The 26230-nt window shown below is 36.8% G+C and overlaps 1 protein-coding gene across 3 annotated transcripts in view; it reads right to left on the bottom strand.

Annotated features, from left to right (window-relative positions):
* sdk2a (sidekick cell adhesion molecule 2a) overlaps positions 1–26230 on the bottom strand; it is a 191424-nt gene that overhangs the window by 32699 nt on the left and 132495 nt on the right. For all 3 annotated transcript variants that reach the window (XM_053514940.1, XM_053514941.1, XM_053514942.1), the window contains exon 16: positions 2913–3053. In XM_053514940.1, coding sequence (XP_053370915.1) covers positions 2913–3053 — 141 coding nt within the window. The remainder of the gene's footprint in view (positions 1–2912; positions 3054–26230) is intronic.

The raw sequence follows: 26230 nt of genomic DNA, 5'->3' as shown, positions 1-26230 counted from the left end.
TAAACCATAACATCAAAACCACTGACAAAAGAAATAAATAGACTGATTATCTTGTTTAAATGCCACCTCTCAATAGTTATATTAGGCAGCAAGTGACCTTTCAGTTCTCAGAGTGGATGTGTTGGATGTTGTATTGATCTGAGCAAATTTGTCAAGGGCAAGATTGCGATCGCTATACAACTAGGTCAGAGAATCACCAAAACAGCAGGTCTAACGGAGGGTGCCGATGTGCAGTGGTTAGTGCCTACCAAAAGGAGTCCAACCAAGGACTACCACTAAACCAATGTCAGAGTCAGGGGTGCTCAAGACTCACTGAACCACATGGAGAGCATAGGCTAGCCAGTCTGATCTTATTTTATCTTATAGAAGAGCTACCAGAAACAAATTGGTGGAAAAATGAATGCCGTATGTAACCACAGTGCATTGCTGTTTGCTGTGTTAGCTGCAGACGGGTCAGAGTGCCCAAGCCTAACCTGTCCACTAATGAAAATGCCTACAGTGGACATGGAAGCATCTGAACTGGATGATCAAGCAGTGGAAGAAGGTGGCCTGGTGTGAAGAATCATGTTTTCCTTTATATCATGTTCAATTCAATTTTATTTATATAGCGCTTTAACAATGGTCATTGTCTTAAATTCACAAAAATAAAAAGAAAATTATGGTAATGTGTATAGATCATAATGATCAGATAGTCCCTGATGAACAAGCTAAGGGCGACTGCTACAAGGGCAGAAAAAAACTCCCTGAGATGGTGATAGAAAGAAACCTTGAGAGGAACCAGACTCAACAGGGAACCCATCCTCATTTGAGTCATAACAGATAACAGGAATTTTATGCCATCATACTGTGTTAGGCAGCTGAAAGTTATGGTTGATATGTCAGTGTGATGCTCTGGGTAATGTCTTGCTGGGAAGCCTTGGGTCTTGACATTCATGTGGATGTAACTTTTGACGTTGTACAGCCTCACTTAACATTCTGGTAAGGAAACCCCTTCATGCCAACTGTTTTCTCTCATTTCAGCAGGATAAAGAGCCTTGTCACGCTCAGGAGTGGTTAGACCAGCATGAAGAATTGTGTTTATTTGATCTCTAAATTCTTCAGATCGCAATCTGATCGTACATCTGTAAGTTATATCTGACAAACAAGTCCAATCCATAAAACTTGGAGTCCATGCCTTGATCTGTGTATACTGATGGCCATAAAATAAAAAATACAAAAGTCAGGAATCATAGATAACTGCATAATATGTCCATGGAAAGAGCCATGAAATCTGTAAAGTGGTAAAATGGCAGAGGAATAACAGTCATGGCGCAGTTAGAAATGGCTGAGCAATACAACATTAACATTGATGCAGGCTATGGAACAGTTTCAAGAGGCTGGTTTAATTACAAGGGTTTTAACTAGCCTGAGTGGGACAAACACAATCAACTGTCTGTGTGCTCATTTGACGTGTTTAGTATCAGCTTATGGGATAGTATAATGGTCATGTTGCTTGGTTTCATTAGTGAAACACATTAAAGCGCTATTGCACATATAGGGACAATTAAGAGTAGTCAATAAATCTACCAGAATGTTTATGGGAATTGTGGGATACCTGTAAGAAACTCCTGTGGACATGAGCAGAGCATACAAAACCTCACACACACAGCAAAACCCCTGTCACAACGTCTACAACTTGTACAACAGTAAAGAAGTAGAAACTGGTATTTCTGGATTTAGTATTATCTTCCTTGATGTGAAGCTGCCACACTTTCTTGGACTTGTTCAAAAAAAGCTTGGTGAGGACTCGGCCTAAGCAAGGCACAGGAGGAACATACAGTAATAAGGATGTAGTAATAACAGCATTGACCAGGTAACGCTGTGACTAACATCTCTTTGGGACGTACTACAAGCATGGCACAGACGGAAAATATTGGAGATCCCCACAACATCCTCTTCACGCTTGTGAAATACGCCGCCACTTTTTAAATGAAGAGCACTGCCCATGTTGTGGTAGTTACACCAACCTGAGAGATGCAATGAAAACGCAATGACATAGTAATAACTTAATCTCATTGCACGTGGTGAGCGCATTATCATGTGCATTATAGGAAATCAGTTACAACATAACAGATGTGTTGAGAATCTAACAGGGACGACTGGAAAGTAGGGTGAACATGATGAATGCACATTTTTCCGTTTTGACCCAGTTCCTCTCCATTCTTCGATTTTCTTTTAAGATGCAGTGGGAACTTCATGGTCTTCTTCAGTGTCGGGGGGGGGGGGGGGATTTAAAATGGGTATACTTGAGTGAGCTCTGGGGTAGATTTCTAAAATCATACTTACTGTTATGCAACATAGAGAAAACTTCTTTTTTGCATTAAAAAAAGCAAATAAATCCAAATAAAGCACAGTTAGCTCACCTGCTAGTTAGCCAATCTTGCAGATTTAAGTTAATCAGCAGAAATGAGTTGGATGCACATGGATATTTGAAAACAGAAATGTTGTTACATTGTTAAAAATAGTAATATTGTTTTTTTTTTTAGGGTATGTGTGAAGAGGTGACAGGAGGAGAAGTGTTACTTCACAGAACTTGACATCTCAAATTGAAACAATGCCTCATGGGACCTGGACGGTAGTAAATACGTCTTACATGAAGAGTTATGCATGTTATAAAATCACAGGGGTCACATTAGCTTTAACAGCATTCAGTTCAATTTTCACCGTGTAGAGTTCAACCGCTCTCGAATGAGCACTGTAAGTGTTAACTCAACAGTGCTGAATTTACTGCTGTGCATTCCATGTCCTGCAGGGACAGCTGCTTTACTTTCTGTGCAAGACTTGAAGATGATTTGAAGCTGACCTGTGTAAGCTTACGACACTCTGGTGAGTAAAAAGTGTGTGTCTGTGCGTGTAGGAGCATAAAGTCTCACCTGATAATGTAGCCCTGCAGCAGGCCATTCTGATGACTCTCAGGAGGAGGCTGCCATTGGATCATGATGGACTGATTAGTGCGGCCACTGGCGATGACCGTTTGGGGTGGGGCACTGGGTGGTTCCTCAGGTAACGTAAGTCTGAGAGCAGAGAACAAGTTGGAATGAAAGATAAAGGGGGAAAAAAGGGTTTTACTGTTTCATTACTTTAGGTTATATGAACCATAGGAAGATAATGACTATGAACTCTGTATTAGTAGGGTGTCTGGTTTAAATGGCAGGGACTGACAGTTATGGACGTCTCTTTCACTTGTTCCTGCTTAGACAAACTGTCGGAGGCCATAGAAGCCTTCAGAGTTCTCAGCAGAAGACCCAGATAAGCTGCAGCCAAGAACAGTGATAATCAAAAGCAGTGGAAATAAACCCGGTAAGTGTGGTGCAGCAGAAACCCAGCCAAATTAATTTTAAATCAGTTTAATATTTTGATTTCTCCCAAATGAGTGTATTAAAAATTCTGAAAAAGAGATAAAACATGTTGGTAGGGATAAAAGCAAATACTTCAGAAGCAGCGCACTTTGCATAGTCAGGTCACTCACAAAGACTTTGTTCACTGACAGGGAATAGCCTCTGGTCTGAGAGCGCCCAGATACAGTATGGTGGGAGTGCTGGGTAACAGTGGTGTGTATGTTAGTTACAGCATGTGTTGCATTTTTGTGTTAGCATTGCAGAGAAACTGTGCAAGCTTGCAAGCAGAAAAACTTGAAAGAAATCCCTATACTATCTGTTTTTGCCTTTTAGAAGTCTCAGATTTGGCAGAGTTGCATCAGTGCTCAAAATTTTCAATATTCAGTATTATCCAGTAAAAATATTTTGAAACTCCTTTTTAATAAAAAGAACTAGCGCACTATGTTTTAACCCTGTGCCCACCCACTCCTGTAAATCCTTTCGCTACAGATGCTTACCCCGGCAGTTATTTTTGTGTGGACCCATCTGCAAGCATAATCTCTAAAGGTCAAAATTCACAAAGTACAAGCAACAAAGTTTTTTTTTTTTTTTTTGCATTGTAAATTTACAGAAACCAAAAAAAAAAAAAAAACAACCCCCAAACATGTTTGTTGTTGTAACAAATTATTGGACACAATGTGCTGGACAGTGGGTAAATTAAGGATTTATTGGTAACAGATCTAAAACACAAACACTAAAGCTCTGGAGTTTTAATAAGGATCATGAGAAGAAGACTATCCCAAGCAAGAACTTTTTTGCCTGTCAAAACACTGTAGTGACTTTGAAACGTTGTTATTAGGTTGATTTTGAAGGGTATATTTAGTTTGATGAAATGACGTTGGTATTACAGTACAATGACTACATGACAATAGGATAATGTTGAACAAATGCCCCTAAAACAATGTTGCAAAAAGCAAATTTAAAACAATATGAACACCAAACTACTGGCCTGAGCTGCGGCAAACACGCTGCATGCTTACCACTGGACCATAAGGAAACATATTAATCCTAGTACAGAAAGAGCACCACAAAAAATACTGGACAACAGCAATTTATTAAATACTTTAATGGGCTTGCTATGTGAAACCAGGCGTAATACAGTTTGGACGCTGTGTAAACACAATATTACAGTTCGGTAATTTGGGAGGTAAGATATACCTCATGGTAATATTTCTGAAATGTGGTTACATTACAACACTAACAGATGCATGACATGAAATACAAGTGCTCTGTGCAGAAAGCTGTTGTGTCTGTTCCCGTCTCCGATCGGAATTCGAAACCCTGTTAAACACTTAAAGGAACATGAAAGTGGTCAGACCTTGTGTGAATGGATGTTAATCGTAATAAATGCTCAAAAACGGATAACATTTCATTCCTTTTAGGTTGTACGTTCAATGTTATTTTTTGGGTCATTCAACGTTATCTCAAAGTCATTTTATAAAAGTAATTCTAAAACAATGACTTCAAAAGCAATGCTGTGTTAACATTGTTCGGACAGTGAATGTCATTGCAACATCACAACCAGAGCTGGAAAGTAAACTAAAACATTCTACCCAAGTAAAGGACTCTTACTTTGATGTAAAAGTAAAAAGTAGTTCATTTAAAATGTATTCAGAAAAAAGGTTAGTTACTTTTTTAAAATAGGGAGAATCAGGATAAAAAAAAGTACAGTACAGTACTTGTTTTTGATTGAAGGATCACCTTTACACTTAACAAAATAAACCATGTTGACAGATGTAATTTAAAACAAACCCTCAGCTAATGTCACCACCACTTGTGTCTGACTTGTGATTTTAGAGCCAGTTTGTTCTCCTGCCAGAGTACAATGGAACCTCGGATTACGAGCATAACTCGTTCCGGAAGCATGCCAATTCCAAAGCACTTTTAAATCAAAGCTAATTTTCCCATAAGAAATAATGGAAATTAAAATAATTCGTTTCACAGCCCCCAAAAAATGAATACATAAAAATAATTAACACAAAATAAAAAATTTTACCTGCACGTTACCTTAAAAATAAATCTCGACAGATAAGTGTTTCCATTTATGCGCACAGACAGACACAAGCATGTTGATTATACCAGTAAGAGATGAGCACTAAGACCCAGCATGCGATTACTATAGTACATATACACTTTGTCTGCCGAGCGTCACGTGATCACAAATGAGCCAATAGTTCTTTTTTTTTGTCCAAAAATAATGATTGTTCTCTAGTCACTGAACTGCAAGAACACCCCCCAGTTGACAGTTGAAAAGTTTAAAAGGCTGTAGCAGTGCAAGAGATCAATCTGTTTAACGACAATGCAACATCACATATCTCCGGAATCCGGTGTCATTAGAGAGGTCCCTTTTAAAGATTCCAGTTTTCAGTGTCTCTGACTCTGTGTGAAAGTCGTCTTACCCCCCTCCTCTTCCTCTCTCATCTTACACCAGCCATGATTCCTTACAAAAGTAAAGTGTAGGTTATTTTGTTTTATTATTACCCTATATTTTGTATGAATCATTTTTGGGTTGTGGAACAAAATCATCCATCATTTCGATTGGGCCTTTGATATATACACGAGTGCTTTGAATTACAAGCATGATTCCGGAATCAATTATGCCGACAATCCAAGGTTTACCTGTACTTTAACAAAGCATTTTGTACTTAAGTAAAATTACAGATTTTAAAAACTACTTAAAAAGTACTAGTAAACAGAAAAATCTACTCAATTAAATAATACAGTAACCAGAATAAATGTCATTTTTACTTCCATCCCTGGCTACAAATGTATTACAACAGTCATCCGATGTCAGGGTTTCTGCTGGGTGTATGCTGTTACAACAATGGCAGGCAGATTGAGATGGTGAGACACGCAGCACAGTTTAAAATAGATAACGGCAAACACTTGGTTGTGTCAGGAAGGGCATCCGCCGTAAAACCTGTGCCAAGTTATAGTGCGGACTGGGTATTCCGCTTTGGCGACCCCTTGCCAGGAGCAGCCGAAAGACCAACAACAAACACTTGAAATTGTCAAACTAAATTGAAGTGAAATAACTAGTAAGAGTTTAACAACAACACCCCAAAGAAGTTATCTAAAACACAGCAGCAGCACAAAAGGAAAATCCAAAGGGCATAAGATTAAAAGTCATACACAGGAGATTATTAACGAACAAACAAGCCATGGCAAAGACCAGACCATACTGAAAGGTGTTTTCTCCGAAGACTGCGTCATAATCAGTGACTCTGAATCATAAGCTTTTAGACTGGGTTGATTTTGCTGACGGTGGAGTGGACTAGCTGCCGTACTTGACAGGAGATTCTGGACAAGTGGAGGATGTGTCAATGGCAATCCAACTGATAATCAAGGCATGACATTATCACACTCAGGGCCATACATCACATCTTTAAAGGTTTTTTATTTATTTTTTTTTTTTTTTAAAAAAGCACTGCAGAGAAGTTAGCGAAGAAGACATTGATTTTGCCGTATTGCATCAAGATTCCATCTCATGGGCTCCGTTCACGCTATGAGCTTCTTTTTACAAGAGGCTTCTATTCAGTGCTATCAAACAGTTCTGTTAAGAAGTGCTGCAGCTCTTGCGTTCGGCATCATTGCCTACATTCAAGGAGACGAAGACTTGTCCTTCAGATTGCTCAAGCTATTATTCCTATAATTCCTAATATTATGTCCTTGACAGAGAGTGTAAAATGACACATGACACACACTAAAGTTGTACAACATTTTCATATCGCTGCCACTTAAAACACAATATTGCAATTTTTTTTATTAAAACAATTATATTGTGTTTTTTCAAAAAAATTTTATTAATTTAAAATTGAAATGAACTGAAATGAATCTTGCGAATACAACCTCAAAACAACATTTATTCCTTTTTATCCACTGAAAAACATCCTTGACATGCTTATACTGCTGTCTAATGCTACTTTATCCCCCCAAAGATCTGCCACGCACACACACGTAAGCTTGAACTTGACAAAGAGAAAACTGCTGTTTCTGTTCAGTTTTGAGACTGTGCTGAAAAGCTAAATAAATGCTGTCCCCCGAGTAATTCCACCTGTCCCCCGAGCCTTTTCTCCGCATTCTCACACCATGTGGGTTCTGCATTGTGTCAAACTTATTGTCATTATTAAGGATGAGAATCACCAGTCACCACCGAATACAATATTATCATGATCCCTAGGTGCAGATTCGATTAATATTATATAAATCATATATTAATATCCCGATCAGATATAATTTTCCTGATTTTGTTACAATTTTAAAAAACTGTGGGAATAGTTTAGAGTAAAGCATGTATGTATTGATCAGTTGTGAGCAAAAGCACTAATGTAGGCATGTGCATGTTTCAAGACTAATTAGTATAAGAGTACATTATAAGAACTATATACATACCATTTACATTGTAATATATGTAATATACGTTAACCCAAATATCTAAAAATCAACCAATCATATGGCAGCTACTCATTGCATTTAGGTATGTACAGTACTGTAGACATGGTCAAGACAAGTTCAAACCTGGAATGGGGAAGAAAGGTTATTTACTGTAAGTGACTTTGAATGTGGGAACGTTGTTGGTGCCATACTGGCTGGTCTAAGTATTTCCAAACTGCTGATCTACTGGGATACATTTTACACAGAACCATCTCTAGGATTTACAGAGAATAGTTTGAAAAAGAAAAAAAAAATACACTAAGTGGCAGTTCTCTGGGCAAAAATGCCATGTTGATTCAGAGAGAAATGACCTCTCTGATTCGAGCTGATAGGAAGGCAACAGTAACAAATAACATCTCATCACAACTGAGATATGCCAAAGAACATCTCTAAATGCACACCACTGAGCCTTGAAGCAGATGCTCTACAGAAGCAGAAAACCACACCAGGTGCCACTCTCAGCTAAGAACAGGAAGCAGAGACTATGATTCACATGGGATCACCACTTTGAACAACTAATTGGTAAATGTTGACTGTTTTTATGAGTGTCAATTTTTGCTATATGATATATTAAAATAAGGGTATGGATCCACCCTGCCCTGTATCAATGGTTCAGACTGGTGGGAGTGGTGTAATGGTGTGGGGGTAATATTTTCTTGGAACACATACGGTCCCTTAGTAACCACTGAGCATTGTTTAAATGCCACAGTCTACTTAAGTATTGTTGCTGACCATGTCCATCCCTTTATGACCAGCAGGGTCAATGCCCCATGTTACAAAGCTCAAACTGGGTTCATGCACATGTCAATGAGTTCATTGTACTCCAATGCCCTCCACAGATAATCCAATAGAGCTCTTTTGGCATGTGGTGGAACAACAAATCTGCAACAACTGTATGATGCTATTACTTTATGTCAACATGGACCAAAATCTCCTTGTTGAATCTATGCCACTAAGATTTAAGACAGTTTTAAAGACAAAAGGGGGTCCAACCCTGTATTAATAAGGTGTACCTAATGAAATGGCCAGACAGTGTATATTACAAGTAATATAGAGGTGATTTAATGTATATAGAATGTGCTTAATATGTGTAAATGTTACACATGTAGGAGTTCCTGGATGCAATCCCACATGGATACTGAGGTCCAACTGTATGTTTGACTTAAAGGAGTTATCTAAGTTATATAGTAGAGATGTGCTGTTCAACAAAGTAATATACATTCATTTACTAGAGTCAGCAGTAGATTCCCTGGTAGACTCATGTTTATCACTCTCACTGACATGGCCTGGGTTTTTATTTCTGCTCAGGGAACCAACTCCAGCCTACTTTGGGGGTTGCACAGGCCAGTGCAAACCCTATTGCCAAAATGAATAAAAAAAAAAAAATAGCATTGGTAGTAAGAGCAAGAATGTATTTCAAGTACGGTTTTTAAAATAAAAAATATTACCAAAAGTTGTTTTGAAGTCAAATTTGCAACATTGTCTTGGGGGTCATTTGATCAGCATCCAAATATCATTTAAATTAGTAGCATTTAGTTATGCTTCCCAATTACAATACATCTTTTTAATATACTGCTGGGCCAAAAAACAGTGGCACACTATTTTGTTTGGACTGTCTTTAACTGTGATTAAAGCGTGCAATGTGGTGGCCAATTAATGTGTAAAAATGATTCTAAGAACTCTTTTAAAGTTATAGTCATGAAATGTTTTCATGCCAACAGGGGAAAAAACTGTATTGATGTGATGGTCATTCGGAATATTCAGGTCATCAGCTGATTTCATTTTAATGACACATAACATTGCTGAGCATAGACCTGACCAACTAGAGCAATAGCAAATCATACCGTAACACTGTCACCCGAGGTTTGTACAGTGGCCACTATGCATGATGGGTGCATCATTTCAGACACTTCCCTTCTTATTCTGAAATACCCATCACTTTGATATACAGTAGAGTCAGTCTGGACTCATCACTATCTTCACTACAAAGTGTTTTTCTTAAGGTTACACAGCTGTTTAGTCCCAATCCTGTACGTTTCTGTCACATTGCGCGTGCATTGGAAATGCTCTTACTTTTATTATTATACACTCTCCTGTTGGTTTTTAATGATGCGACAAGAATTTAAATGATTTCCAATCATGATTGGGAAAAAAAAATACTACTATCCTTCCTGGATTCAATAATGTGTTCAACAGTTCTCCCAATTCCTGTAATTTCAAACCTCTGTAGTTTTTTTTTTTGCTTCATACCGGCCTGTAATCTGACTCTTCTAAAATGGTGAATATTTTTTTCTCCAGGTATTATACATCCTTGTACTTATGGTCAATCCTAGTTTTTTTTTGTTTAAAGTAATTTTGATCAAAGTAGGTCTGGCTTTCTTGAATCTAATACCTTTTGTGTTCCAATTTCTGTGACCTTGCCACAGTAGGGTTGCCACATTACTGTTAGAACTAAAAAGCTCTGCTAGGATAGCGCCACTGCAAGTATAGTAAATGACTCAGACACGTAGGAGGAGTATCCAGAAGAAAATGGGCGAGTTTGTTCAATAAACCCATTCAGATTTTTTTTTTTGTTCCGATCGAATCTGTCTAACTTGTTGGTTCAAGATTTATAACCTTAAAATGATCCATATCTGAACCCAGCTGTCTCCTGAAACTCCCCACATGCACACATCAATGTCATGGGCAATTGTTTGAATACTCAATTTTGGTGGTTGCTTCCAGTTTTTCTTGAATTGATTGTGTAGAAAGCAGTACTTTTTTTGTTCAATTTAACAATTTCATTAATATCTTTGCTATATCTAATATCTGGCACCATCTCTGCCAACTTGGATGAAGTTGCTCTAACGTTTATGATGCATTTGCAATTTAATTACCTCTGACGTGTGATAACTATGCCAGCACACACTGGCCTGAATACATAACACTGCGCCAATTGTAGTCGGTTGATTCCGAAAGCAGTACAACAAATTGTTAACAGATTTTACAAAGTTTTGAAAACACCATCTGTGGAGGCAGTCACAAAGAAAACCCAATATTGAAATCATTATGTTTGTAGTGAATGGTGCATGACAAGCATCACCGTTTTTTTTTTTTTTTTTTTGAAAGTCAGTAGTGATATTGTGTCCATTCACTGCAATAATGGGTTTAGTTTCTATCTTCACAGTCTCCTGCAGTCTCAGGGATGCTTATTTCTTACTGTTATGAATAGTTTGGGCTTTTTCCTTCTACATGCCTGGACACTGCTGTTTGATGAGCCAATATGTCTGACACATCAATTCTGCTGTATTGCACAGCCTTGTCAGTTAGCTATTGTGCAAGCTGCACAAAGCCTGACAAAAAGAGGACAAATAGAAGGGACAGATTTATTTGTAGTGTCATGCTTAATTTGTCACATTTTTCTTCTCACAGAAACAATATGCTTTGGCCAGAGAATAATTTCCAAACATGTCACTACAGCTTACAAGTACATTCTATCTTAAAACCTAGACATTTTATTTTTCTTTAAATCTACAACCACTAAACCACTACCAGTATCTGATTAATATATATCAATATTTATGCAATATTACTAGTGCTAGTGGTGGCCTTGGAACAAAACGGTTGGCCAAGAAATTGCTTTAAAGTGGTCCAATACGTTTGTCCAAAATGAAATGAAAATACATTACAGCTACATTACAGCAAATATTCAAAAAGGAAAAACAAACAAACAAACAAAAAATCCACCAAACTTGTTTGCAATACACAATATTCAAAAGGTGCTTTAATAGAGCACTGACAAGTGATTAGGGACGAGATTGGTGGTAATCAGACAGTGTTTTCCTGCTGGTAAGGTTTTTTTTAGTTTCTTTCTAGATTTAACTAATTTATTAATTTTCATTTCCTTATTCAAAATGACTTGTCTACACCATACCTTAGCTTAGACCGTCTGCCAGCTCAAGAGTCTCAGCCTGTGGTGTTATGTTTTGTTTATTTGTTGATTTATGATTGTGAGCTTCTAGCCATGTATATTACAGTATATAAATGGAATTTATATATACATGAATGTAAAGTGTTAGAAACAACACCTAGTTAGGTAATATTAAGCTTGGTTGTTTATCTCAGCATCAAAGCTGAGTCACACCACTATTAAGTTTCATCTCTTATAAGATGCTTTTTTCTTTCTTATTTTTTTCTTCAGTATAAGAGCTCCATCGCAATCCAGAAATTTCAAAACAAACAGGCTAGACACAAAGTTTTTATTGTTTCTACTACTTTTTTTTTTTCTTCGGTTAGTTAGATCAAAACTTCATATCAAAAGTTTTTGATATAAAAGATATTTGGGATTCGGTTGAATGAATAAACTATACAAATAAAAGCTCAAAACAAAATCATATCAAACTTTAATTTATATATAGTATTTATGCTGCTTAACGTCCTTCACACAATATCTGTCTCCAGTATATCTGAAGCCCCTTGATTTCGACAGTTCAGAAATCCCAATAGGTGGACCAAACAACCGCAACAGCTTCCTGCATGTACCTCATGTCTCTTGTACACAAACCACTTGCATGTCTCTTCAGCGTTCAATGATTATTTCTCTGCTTAATTTTCTTTTGAAAATGCAACAAATTGCATCTTGTCTACCAAAAACAGCAAAGTGCTAGAGTTAGCAGTTTTCTAGTATTTTGGAGGAGTTCTTTTGTTTCTGCAGTTTTTGTGTTGTTCGATTATACATCTTAAAAATCAGATCTTTCTGAATATCAAAGAATTGTTAAAGCTGCAAAACCTCATTGCACTCCTCTACGCTTTAAAAAAATTGTCACAGGCCACATAGTACGTTTTAGTACTATTGTTTTGCCGTTATAAAGGCTTTCCAGAGCATACGTAGCAGACACATTCTCAATATCAACTGTCCAAAGGAGATTATTTCATATTTTGAATGTCTTCAGCATTGCAACTTTTGGCTGGTACTGTAGTTCAACACACAAATTTGGCATTTCATTCTGGTGACCCAATTTCTGCCAAACTACTAAAATAGGTTATTAGTGTAGTCGGGCCTAGCCTTATTGGTCTTATAAATACCTGTATACTGGCTGTGTCCCTGATGCTCTTAAGCATGCTATTATGGTAGCTTGTGGCATTTTAAAAAAAGCCTGCGTTAGGTCTATTAGAACTATCTAATTATAGACCCATTCTGAAGTTACCTCTTGTCTCTAAGATCCTAGAGAAGGCTGTGCATGCTCAGCTGCAGTCATATCTCCAAGGCAATGGCTTATTGGAGAAATTTCAATCTGGTTTTAAGTCTTGACAAAGCACAAAGTCAGCACTTTTGAGAGTTTTTAACTAAAATTTAATTGACCTTAGATGCAGGAAACTTGGCCCTGCTTGTGTTATTGAATCTCAAAGAATGGAAATTTTCTTCTTCGAGGTGTAAATCCCCTGTGGTGTGCCTCAGGGGTCCATATTGGGCCCTACACTTGTTTCTCTTTATCTGGGACTGCTCAAGTCAATTTTTAGAAAGCAACATCTACACTTTTATTACAATGTTTATGATTTACTGATCTTCTGATTACATCAGAATATTGTATGGGTTAGTTCAAACCTTCTTAATCTAAATAAAAGTAAAGTAGAAGTAATTCTGTTTGGCTCATTTCTTATTACTTTTTTTGTGTGTAACTAGGACAGCTAGCCTTGTATATAAAATCTGTGGTAATAATTTAAAGGTAATATTAAGTAAGTTCACCTTCAAAAAAAGATAATAAATAAACCAGATAAACATAGTTATTAAGCTTTTTCCAACTTTTTCCAGACTTTAGCTCAGGTAAAAACTTTTTTTTTTTTTTATCCTTTTCAGATTTTAAAAAGGCTATTCATGTTTTTATAGTTCTACGTTGTATTATTGTAATGCCGTGCATTTTGGTGTTCCACATTCCATCCAAAGATTACAGCTGGTGCAAAATGCTGCTGCATGCTTTCTGATGGGAGCCTGAAAGAGAAGCTATGTAACAAAGATACCGGTTTCCTTGCACTGTGTACCAGTTAGTTGAAAAATAGATTTTTAACTTCTTGTTTTGGTCTACAAAATACTTCAACTTCCTTAAAAACGTGTTTGCTTGTTCTTTTGCTTATTGTGCGTGTCTTATTATTACTCTCTATTAATGTTGTATTTTGTTGTACAGCACTGTGTTAGCCTCTTGTTTTAAAAGGTGCCAAATAAAGGTGAATTTTATTTGATAAGAACATTTACTAGCACCTGTAAAAGGTTGCTCAGTCCTCTTATCAGTGTGACTGTGGTTAAAGGCAGGCTCAGGGCATTGGCAAGGAAAGAAAAAGGAAAGGGAAATGTATGACAAGTATAAGCATTTCATGGATGCCATTCAGTTGTAAGCTATAAATAAAGGCTGTTAGTAAATATTGTTTTGAAGCCATATTTGCAACATTGTTCAAAGTTATCAGAATGTCATGTCGTTCATCTAAATAATTCTAACTTTCTAATTTTAACTTTTTAATGTTGCCAAGTTAACATTGCAACAACATTTTGACAACCAACCATTCCTGCTGGGCTAGTGTTCTTCTTAGGCCTTTTATCAGTTTTGGCTTCTGTATAATAAAAGGATTTGATAACTAATTGCAAGTAACTGTAGTATGTCTCGTCTTCTACATAAAAGCTTAAAGGTCTGTGTATATCCACGTGTGTGTTCGTGTGTGTGTCACACTGTTGTTTTTTTTTGGTGGGTTTTTCCAATTTTTTCCCCAATATTAGTCGTAGCCGATCCCTTACTGTCGCTAGGGGGCTCCCACATTAAGGCTACTACTACCACTCAGTCCGGAGGGCGATGACTATCCCGTGTTTCCTCCGAACCGCGTGACGCATCTTTTCAAACTGCTTGCTCACGCACCGTTAGGGGAGGAGTAACACACTCGGAGGAAAGCGCTAGCCGCTCCTTTCGCGTGCGCGAGCTCACAGACGCCTCTGATTGGCTGTAGAGCCGTAATTAATGTGGGAGCACAAAGTACCTCTCATGAGCTCGGCCAATCAGCTCTCTCTGTGCCTCCGGCTGTGAGAGGTTGAGGGGAAACAGCATTACCCGGGGTTCGAACCAGCGATCTCCGGATGATAGGGCGCTTTACCACTGCGCCACTCGGAGGCCTTGTGTGTCACACTGTTGACATAAGATGGCTGTAGCATTCCAGAAGCATGGAACTTGTTCACATGATGTGCAACATAATTAACACTAGGTCTCAGAAAATGCTAGAAAATGTAAAATAAACTATATTATCTATGATCTCTCTCATTCTCATATCCCTAATTAAGTGGCAGTTAAATGTTACTGGCAATGTGTAACATTAAGCCATTTAATTTAGCCATTTAACATTTCAATGTTTATACCCGAGCCATTAATTTCCAACTTCAGCAAGTAGGCTGCTGTTTGTAAACCGAACTGTATACACGCTGAGAACAGAAATGCAAATGAGACCTGAGAAAAGAATAAGACACAATTAGACAATCTTGGCAAGAACCATCCTGTATAAATTATTCTATTTTTCTAAAACACAAAAGACCAAATTAAAATGCAGCAGTACTTCTGCAGAACTAATCCCTCATGCTGCATTAGTACATTATTTGCGTTCATATTTATTAACATATTTGCAAAAGTACCCCATAATATACCATATGCTTCACTGGCAAATCATTTATATAAGAACTAAATGTCATTTAATACATATAGTGGTGTATCTACGTATGTGACCTGAAGTTATCTAAATTAGTCAGACAGTCAGCTTTATTGTTTCATTGTTTTTAATTTGTTAATTGTAACCCATGAAGAATTCCCTTTCAACCCAAATAAATTGAACCTCAAAAACTCTATGTATGGACCACTGCAGACTTAGTCCTCCTTTACTGCTATAATAAACCTCCACTCCTCTTCTGGGAAGACTTTCTGCTCGATTTTGGAACATGGCTGTGGGTTTCGTGCTCATTCAGCCACAAGAGCTTCAGTGAGGTCTAATTAGTGTTTCTGCACCTTCTGATATATTTTTACAGTATGGTACTACAAAGTGTTCATTGTTCATTGTCATATTTAGATAAATAGGTCCAGACCGGCTAAAGCAATGTTTATATTAAACTAATAACCAAAACAGGGAGCTTGAGAACAACAACTTATTAAACTAAATTACAAACGTCAGAGAATATGCCTATATCACATAGGCTTTACTTGACGAAATGAAGACAAACTGCAGGAATAAACTCCCACTATAGTGTTTAATAACCCAAGCAAGAGAGATGGTATTACATGGTTACTGCATTACTCCTGATCATGTTTCTAAGCACACTCGCATGTGGAAGAATGCCAGCATGCTGGAGATTTGATTAATGTAAAAATAGGAGGCTTCCATTCCCAAGGGTTACACTGTGCTGCTGCTGCTGTTGTCAGACTTATTATATGGATACAGACTTACCGGTCACCTTAAAAAGAACACTAAGGGACTGTCTCTTCACTCTTTTCTGCTCATCACTGTAGCAAAGTGCTGTTATTTGAGCCTTCCTGTCAGCGCAGACCAGTGTATACATTTTCAAATCAACAGAACTTTTCTGCCTGAAGAACCACAGCTATCTAAATATATTTTTTTTGCCCAAACTATTTTTCATAAACTCTGCAGAAATGTTGTGCATGAAAAACTAAAGAGATCAGGTGTTTCTGAAACCCTTAAACCAGCTCATCTGGTACGAACAACTAAGCCATGAGGAAAGTCACTGAGATCACATATTTTTTCCTATTTTGATGTTTGAGATACTAGAACTATAGCTATCTGAATATTTTTTGGCCAAACTATTCTTTATAAACTCTGCAGAATGTTGTGCATGAAAAACTCAAGAGATCAGGTGTTTTTGAAACCCTTAGACCAGCGCATCTGGTACCAACAACTAAGCCATGGGGAACGTCACTGAGATCACATTTTCCCTAGCTCTTGATTTGTGTGTGCACGATTATGTTGCACTGATGCTACATGACTAATTACATAATTGCATGAATGAGAACGTGTACAGGTGTTCCTATTAAAGTGACCCATGAATGGATGACTCCAGGAGAACATCAGATTCATATTCACGCTAAAGATGAGAGGATATTACATCATTCCTAATAATGATACTGATTAACTTAATCTGATTTAGAAAATGTAAAAAAAAAAAAAAAATGTAATGGGACTGAAGATGCATCAATACCATTATTTTAAACCAAATTTTTAAAATGATGAATACCAATACCAAAATAAGTAGCGTATTTAGTACTGAGCTGTTAGGGTACAATGTATACAAAATGTACAATACATTTTCTTCACCTTTTTACAGGCTACACCCTGGACAGCGTGCCAATCCATCTCAGGGCACACACTCATTCTTTGTAGGAGGAAACCCACCAAGCATGGGGAGAACGTGCAAACTCCATGCACACAGAGACAGGAATCGAACCAAAGTGACAGTGCTGACCACTACACCAACGTACGGCCCGAACAAACCACAATTACATAAATAAAGCACATGATATTTAAATTCTTTTTGTAAGAACATACATCAATAAACGCATCAATAAAAATGTATGTATCGAAGCAAACTAGAGTTCGTATTAAATTTTACATATTATTAGACCAATACATCCGAGTCTACTTGTACATTAATACATTACCAGTACACTAACAATACGTTAAAAAAAACAAAAAACAAAAAAAAACAGACCATAAAACCATAATGTTATATAACTCTTCATGAGTCTTCTGTTGTATCATTTATTCTGATTTTGGAAATGCCAATGTGAGTGGTATGCAAACCTACCCAAAGGTCTGTTTCGCATATCAGTCTTCTGAATTTCCAAAACTAGTGACTTAAAAAAAAAAAACATTTTTATGTAAGGGGAGAGTTTTTAAATTTGGATGCAGCTTCTGGTAATAATCACAAAGCAGGTAGGGTGGAGAGACACGATTAATTAATAGAGACAGCGCTTGTCAGTATGTTTAATGACAGTGTGCAGAAAATCATGAAACATTTAACATTTCACAAAACCTGATGGACAGGAATGTTTTGGCAGTGACATGCTGTCTAGTTAGTGTCATTTTACATCTTCTGGATGCACGTGAGTTGGACCATGCATAGGTGAACAGTGCTATAATGGGAAGTCATTGCAAGCTTATTCATAATGTTCATTTGAAGAACCCATAGCTTAATTGTTGACTACTTCATCACCATTATAAATGACACTCCGAATCAGGATAAAAGAGAAACCAAGTAAACAAGCCTTACACACCTACTGCTAAAAGACTTGTAGAAAGAAGAAATAAATGCTCTTGTCTGGATGCGACGTGCTCTTGCAGAGACGTTAGATGAAGAATACCAGGCGTGGTGCAAGCGCCTGAATTCAGTCAGCTACAAATAACATCATTAACCAGTGAAAATAAGATCCTACAGCACTCCCTCAACACCTTTATGACCAGACTGTCTTCCATAATGAAAAATGAGACAAATAAAATAAGAAAAAAAAAAAAACATACTAGATCTCTCAGTAAGCATCTTGAGAAGCAATCTCAATGTCTTCCCCTGTATTCTACAGCACTCACCCAAGCAAGAAAAAAAAGACTGATAAAAGAATTTATAGTAACTAAAAATATAGATGGAGACAATCTGACATTAGCTTCCATCACGTACACGGTGTGCAGGGAAAAGTAAAATGTCAACAGCCTAATTCTGACAAATCAGAACACGCATCTAAAATTCCGTCCTGAGAAAAGGAAGTGAAGAGGAATGGATTATGGAGTTAATAACCAATTCCCTTTTGAAATAGTGGACAAACGGACAAGACTATTAAAAATCTTAAACTGAGCCTAAAGGAAGGATGTAATGAAGATGTAAAACCATGAAAGAAATATGTAATATCTGTAGATAAATTATACTTTAGCCAATTATACTGCGATAAAAATGTGACCCCTCAGCTATTCTAGGTTCCTCTGTTTAATTCTCTCTCTCATAACAATTTATCTTTTAGTTCAAGTCTTGCTCTTTTCCAGTGCACTTTAGTGATATTGCTGAATGCTTATCTTATTCATTTATGAATCTGACCATCATTAGCATCACCAAAAAAAAAAAAAAAGAAAAAAAGAAACACCCACATTTATTCGCGACACAGGCACAACGCCAAGCACAAATACATACTGTATACTGTACCTCTAATTATTATAAATGTTGTATTTTTATATCTTTACAAAACTGCAACCCAGAACTTCTGTATTCCCAAAGCAAAGACTAATTATATGCAGATATATTCTTATTAGAAAAAACTCATTTTTCTAAATCTAATCTCAAATTAAAATCAGCGCAAATTAATCAAAATGTTTCCACCCACTACAGTTTCATGAAGCGAGGACTATGAGTCCTAATCAACAGAAACACAACATTTATTTTTAATGCTACTTACATTACAGATCCAGAGATAAATATTTGAAATAGAATAATCTATATCAAGATATGAACTTATTTACAGTACAACATGATGACCCACACAGTGATGACCTACTGTATGCTTTATGATGACTTAACATCCCTCTCTCTTAATATGGCATTGTTCCTTCCAAGCTAAACAATATGCCAAATTAGCAGTCAGACAAATAATAAGTCAGTGAATAATTGACTAAAGTTGTAATGGTGTTTAAAGATTAAAACACCCAAATATAAAAGAATTCTCATGCTTTTTTATTAGCCAGGCAATTATTATCAGTATTATCATTAACATCTTGTAAATCAGTTATGGGATACCACAGACAAACAAATCTACCTGATTATTTGTGATGGGAATCACCAGGGACCAGCCGATATGATATCACGATACAGTACCTACAGTAGGTGCCAATTCGTTATGTATAATGATTCAAAAAGTTACTCAACATACTTATACAGCGAGCCAAATAAAAAAAAAAATGAATCTCTGCTTACTGTTTACTTAAAACAATTTAACAACCTTAACATCTAATCAACTGAATTAATCTCAGCCAGTCAGAGAGCTCTTTTAGAGATCAGAGAAAAGAAGTCCTCAGACTTTTCATCCATTAGCCCATTTATCATCGATCTCCACGCTTAACATTTATGGCATTTAGCAGATGCCCTTATCCAGAGAGACGTAACAATCTCACATATTTGACAGCATGTTGGAAATCCCATGAAACACAAATTCACCACTCTCACTCCAGAAAGGAACATTTCTGATTTCTGATCAACAAAAACACTAGATCTCTTGTTATGTATTTAAATAAAAAAGGAATTATAGCGCTCTTGCAGTCACATGATCCACAATCAAAACATTCACCATTTTCTTTCCCAGCAATCATGGCTGCTACAGATAAACCCGCCAAGCCAAATAAGGATGAATCGCTGGCTAAATTTACTCTCACGGATTTTACTCACCACATGACGAAAGACCAGATAACGGTGCAGGTTAAGAAACTCCAGTCCCTGGATATTACTGATTTTTATCAAGCTCCAGCTGTTCTTTACAACACTCTCAAGGACAGTGCTCTGGCAGTTTAAGCATATGGTGATTTGCACAGCTATCTTGTCAGGTACGATTTAATATTAAACTATAATTTAGTAAAAATGTAAACACTGTTCAAGCAGAATGTAAATCAAAGTTTACATTCTATTATTAAACACATCAGGTTTCCTATTTTTCTCCCTTCCTTGCTATTCACTTGTCACTCTGCTATTTCTGCTGTCTTCAGATTTGAAAAAATTCTACATAATTAAGCTTTGAGGAAACAGAGATTAATCATTAAAAACAGAACAAATGCGAGTTGAATATAATTAGAATCTTAAAGAACATGTCTTATGGATATTTGTGTTCAATTTACAGAACATTTATTTCGTGTTTTATGCAACTTTTAACATCCAAGGGAAAGATATAACACGAACATACTGTAGCATAAAAATGAAAAAAATAAAAATAAAAACAGAATCAGCAATTTGAAAAAGGATCACTCTTATTCTAAAAAAATGACTGGTAAACTCAATTAGGTGAAGCTAATCACATACTGAGATCAGGATGAAAAGCTGAAGCATTTCAATCCCTAGTACTGTAGTACAACTGAAGCAAACAATCAACTATGGTTGGCAAGGCACTGTCAAAAGATCTCTGGGATAGAAATAGACAAAATTCAAAGCTTTATCAGAAAGCACTGTGCAGTTTATCATTAAGAAGTTGAAGATACTGTATTTGGTACAACAAAGAACCTCTCTGGATCAGGATGTCGCACCAATTTGGATGAAAGCGTCAGGAGAAAACTTGGTCAAAGAAGCGACCAAGAGGCCTACAGCAGCTCTAAAACAGTTGCAGGGATTTATGACAAAGAGTGGTCATTGTGTGAATTCGACATGGTCAGTGTGACATGTGACATTTTTTACAAATGTGGCTTGTATGAGAGGCTTGTAGGAAGAAAAAAAAAAGGCCACACAACTTGGAAACCACATGGACGGATGGAAAATGCATGGGGCAAAATACTGTTGTAGCCAAAAAGTGGTCAATGGGAGAAAGGTTTACCTTCCAATATGGCAATGACCCAAATCACTCAGCAAAACTGATACACAGTGGTTGAAGAAGAAAAAGGTTAATGTCCTTGCATGTCCTAGTCAGAGCCTAGTCTTGAACCACATGGTCCAGTTGTAGTCCATCAGATTTAACACAACTTCAATTATTCTGAAGGTGATCAGCTTCACCTGATGTAGCTTACAAGTTTTAAAATTTTAGAAAGTGATCCTTTTCCATAATCAATGATTGTTTTTAATTTTTTCTATATATCTCCGACATGTTAGTGTTATATTTTTCACTTGAATGTTAAAAAGTTGCAAATATAGCTGCATGAAACCAAAAGGCTGCAAAGCAACAGAATGTGACTGATTCTGAAGGGAGTTGATTCTTTTCTATAATCACCATATATTTCTTGGGGAAAATAACATGAAGCTGAAATTCATTGTTAAACAATAGCATAAAAAAATAATTTAGCTGTCCATGAAGTTTATAAAATCAATCACTATACAAAGTTTAAAACAATGAAAGGCAACATGCCAAATTTTTAACCATGAGCCACCAGTCAAAGAACTATAAATCACACTGCTACCTGGCTAGCCCTATAATAATATAAAAAATATTCACAGCACAGTTTTATATTGGTTTTTGCTGATTAAGCAGCACAATATAGAATACACTACGGTTTGATTTGGGATTGACCTACAGTAAGCTGTTGAGAGGCTGTTCTAGGAATAACTTTAGCTACGTTATGGCTGATCAGGTGTGGTAAACATCAGACACAGATAGGTAAATGATATTTTACAAATTTAGGAGGTGCATAAATGACTTTACTACAACTCTGGCTACCAGGGATAAAATGGGAACTACATAAGCGCCTAGTTTTATCTCCCTGCTGGATGGCTGGTAACCACAAGTCCCTTTCCTTTTGTCAGTGGGAAACTAATAAAACTGTCTTCCAGGTTTTTGACTGTGTATGTTGTGCCACTCCTATGCACAAAAACTGTCTGGTACTGCAGACAGATTGCCAGACAAACTGGATTAGTTTTACATGAGGTCTAAAGTTACATGGAAGACCACTACAGACCTTAAAGAGCTTATAGAACAACTCGCAAACCCTTAAGAAATGTAAAAGAAATTAATTCATTTTTTTCTATCACTATCAGACCTAATCAACCTCCCTGACAAGCTGCAAGCAAATCTTGTACCAACCCAGGAGTTCATTTTGTACAATTGGATTTACACACCCTATAACTATTTATATGCTCTCTGGAACTGCATACCTATTAAACATTCTGGGCAAGGAGTCACTGCTGCATTATATCTTCTTCTGGGCTTCCATTCCCTGCCACCCTACTGATCAGGAGACACATCATCTATCAACAAATCCAAACCGCAAAAAGAACAAGAAATCTGCAAAAAAAAAACAAAAAAAAAAAACCTTACTTACAATAAAAAAGATATCAATTTCCAGCAGAAATGCAGGCACTGAATTTAATCTAATCTGGACCTCAGTCATCAACTTCATACCTTCTTTATAATAGAACATATTTTATACAACATCAAATTGCTTTATATCCTTTTACATTTTTTTTTCCAGTGCAGTTTTTTCTTTATTGCCCTTATAACCACAGGAAACATGAAGTGTGATGTGCATTAGGAAGACTGCATTAGCACAGAAAATAAAAGAATGACTAAAGACCTCAGGGCCATATTCAGATTTGATGGCATAAGTTCAATACATTATGTCAATATTTCTTTATTTTAGAGTCGGCTTACACGGCTCACTGAGTTTATTAAAAGTACATGAGTGTAGTCAGTGGCTTGCAGTTTGCAAGGTTTTTTTATTAACTTAAGCAATTGTCCTTTTTGGGGATAAAAAAATAAGAGACAATTACGAACATTTTATAGTAGTGCAACTGATCTTCATAGTCAGTCATTTTTATTTGCAATCAAAAAAAAAAAAAAGGATAATTGACTAGTTTATCAACATGGGATTTACTCACATAATTAGCATTGGACACTGTCTGTAGTTAATTTCTCGAGAATTAAAGGCACACAGAATGCAGGTGCTTTTTCAGTAAGCAGCATGATTTGTACAAACAAAAACACACAAAAATGAACAGTAAACATGATTAATATGAACACGAACACTGGAAATCCAACTGCACAGTTAACACAACAGATAAAGACAAATATGAAAACTGGAACTTAACTAGACAAACGTATCAGGGACAAATGCGGTGTATGTGATTACAGTCATGTGACCAACAGGAAATAATGGATGGTGTAGTCCAGTGCTCTTTCAGCACTGCCATGGAATAACTCTGGGATATTTTAACATCTGTTAAGCTCCTGCAGATGTTTTACCAGTCATTAGTGGCCAGTATACTTTGCTATGCTCTGGTGTGGTGGGAGGAGAACCTCAAAAGCAGTAATGCCACACAAGGTTGTTAGGAGAGCTGAGTCTGTGATTGGCTTAAAGCTGGACTTGCTAGTGTTTGTGCTCAAAAAGAGGACCTTAAACAAAATGCTGTGCGTTATGTCCATCACCACCCACCCACTGTATGGAGCTTTTGCCCAATAAAAGAGGATGTTCAGTGGTAGGCTCCTATCACAGAGCTGCTCTAGAGAGTGATTCTAGAAAATCCATTTGCTCTACAAGATGCAGTCACAGCTACAAGCCTGTTTTGTATTATCTTTTACTCCTTCGGGATCAGTAAAATAAGTATGTATGTCTGGTATGTACAGTCAAATTAAAAAGTTAATGCTCCCTCTTTTAAATCTGTATTAAAAAAAACATCTGATTGTTGCGGGTCTCAGAATTAGAGAGGAACATCAAATAACGTGTTTTTTTTGTTGTTGTTTTTTTAACTGGGTCCATTTTGTAATTAACAAAGTGGGCAATATTAATTGCCCCCATGATTCAATAGCTTCCAGATCCACCTTTAGCAGCAATAACTTGAACTTGTAATAATTTCCTGTATGATTTTATCAGTCTCTCACATCATTGTGGAAGACTTTTCGTCCATTCTTCTCTAAAACATTGCTTCACTTCATTGAGTTTTTTTTGGGATTGGCTTATGCACACCTCTCTTAAGGTCCTGTCACAGCATTTTAGTTAAGTTGAGGTCAGGACTTTCCTTAATTCTTTTATTTTTCAGCTATTCTGATATAGATTTGCTGGTGTGCTTCGGATCATTGTTCTGTTGCATGACCCAATTTGACCAAGTTTTAGCTGTCAGATGGCCTCATATTTGCCTTTAAAATACTCTGATATCCAGAAGAGTTCATGGTCAACTTTATCGACTGCAAGATGCCCCTGTTCTGTAGCTGCAAAACAAGTCCAAATCATCACCTCTACACAGCCGTGCTTGACAGTGGGTTTGTGGTGTTTCTTCTGAAATGCTGTTTGGATTTCACCAAACATGGCGCTGGGCATTAGGGGGCAAACAACTCCACCTTGATCTCATCTGTCCATAGGACATTGTTACAAAAGTTCAGATGCAGTTTAGCAAACCTCAGTTGTGCTTCCATGTTCTTTTCAGACAGCTGACATGGACTTTAATATTTAAAATGCTCTGTGAGACCTGTAGGCCTGAGATGTAACTCTTGCATTTTTTTGTGTGTATATCAAGTATTATATGGTCACCTTGGATGTGAATGTCTGGGCCATCTACTTTTGTTAATACTGACAACTGTCTTTAATGCTTTTCACTTGTTAATAATTTTTCTTACTGTAGAATGTTGAACTCCATGGTTTTATAACCCTTTTCAGATTGATGTGAAGCAACAATTGCTTCTCTAAGACCACTGCTTATGTATTTCCCTTTGGAATTGTGTTAACACACACCTAAATGCTCCAAACCACTGAAACGTCTGCTTTTATAGGGATCTGCACACCAGCTGATCGTTAATTAATCAAGAACTGATGATTAGCCGCACGTGGCTGCAACTTACTCTCTTAAGTCCTGTGGAAGCAGGAAGGGGTTACTTAGTATTGCCCACATGTGATTTCTTTTTGGTTTTATTTTCCTTAAATTAAATAATGGCATTTAATGTTGTTATTTGTCTGAGGTTGCATTTGCGTAATACTGAGACCTAGTATGATCAGATGACTTTGGTTTTGTTATTTACATAAAAACACATATAATTAAAAGACAGGATCTATCTATCTATCTATCTATCTATCTATCTATCTATCTATCTATCTATCTATCTATCTATCTATCTATCTATCTATCTATCTATCTATCTATCTATCTATCTATCTATCTATCTATCTATCTATCTATCTATTGGTTTTGAGGCCTTGCTATGCATGCGTGATTGAACTCTGAAAGCAGAAGTCATTTAATTGAACACATATTACTTTCGAGGTACAGAAAACACCGACCAGAACACAAATTTCCCAAAATATTTTATGAAACTTTTTATTTTTGTCTATGTATCTGAAAATGACTGGCTATAAATCCTGGTTCTAATGCACAGACATACACTCACATAAAAGTCTTTGTGTAGTCTCCCTTTTTATACACTCCATCTCTCTATCCCTCATCAATCAGTACATGTAAGTCTTTTATCCTGTCCCTAGCCATTGTTGTTATGGTTATGGTTGTAGTTGCTGACATTTTTGTCATTGCTGCTGTTTTCAAAAATAATACAAAAAGGAAAAACAGTAAAACAGCACTGTGTGTGTGCATCTTTGTATGATCGTGTAAATGTCAACACTATTCACTTGAGACCAGTGTATTTGAAGGAGTGACTGCCTCTTTCTTCTGCAAGCTCCAGTATACTCAGATCCTCACTCAGATCCATACAGCTCAGTCAAAA

The sequence above is a fragment of the Clarias gariepinus genome, chromosome 16, assembly GCF_024256425.1.
Source record: "Clarias gariepinus isolate MV-2021 ecotype Netherlands chromosome 16, CGAR_prim_01v2, whole genome shotgun sequence".
Lineage (NCBI taxonomy): Eukaryota > Metazoa > Chordata > Actinopteri > Siluriformes > Clariidae > Clarias > Clarias gariepinus.
This window is presented reverse-complemented; position numbering and strand designations above follow the sequence as displayed.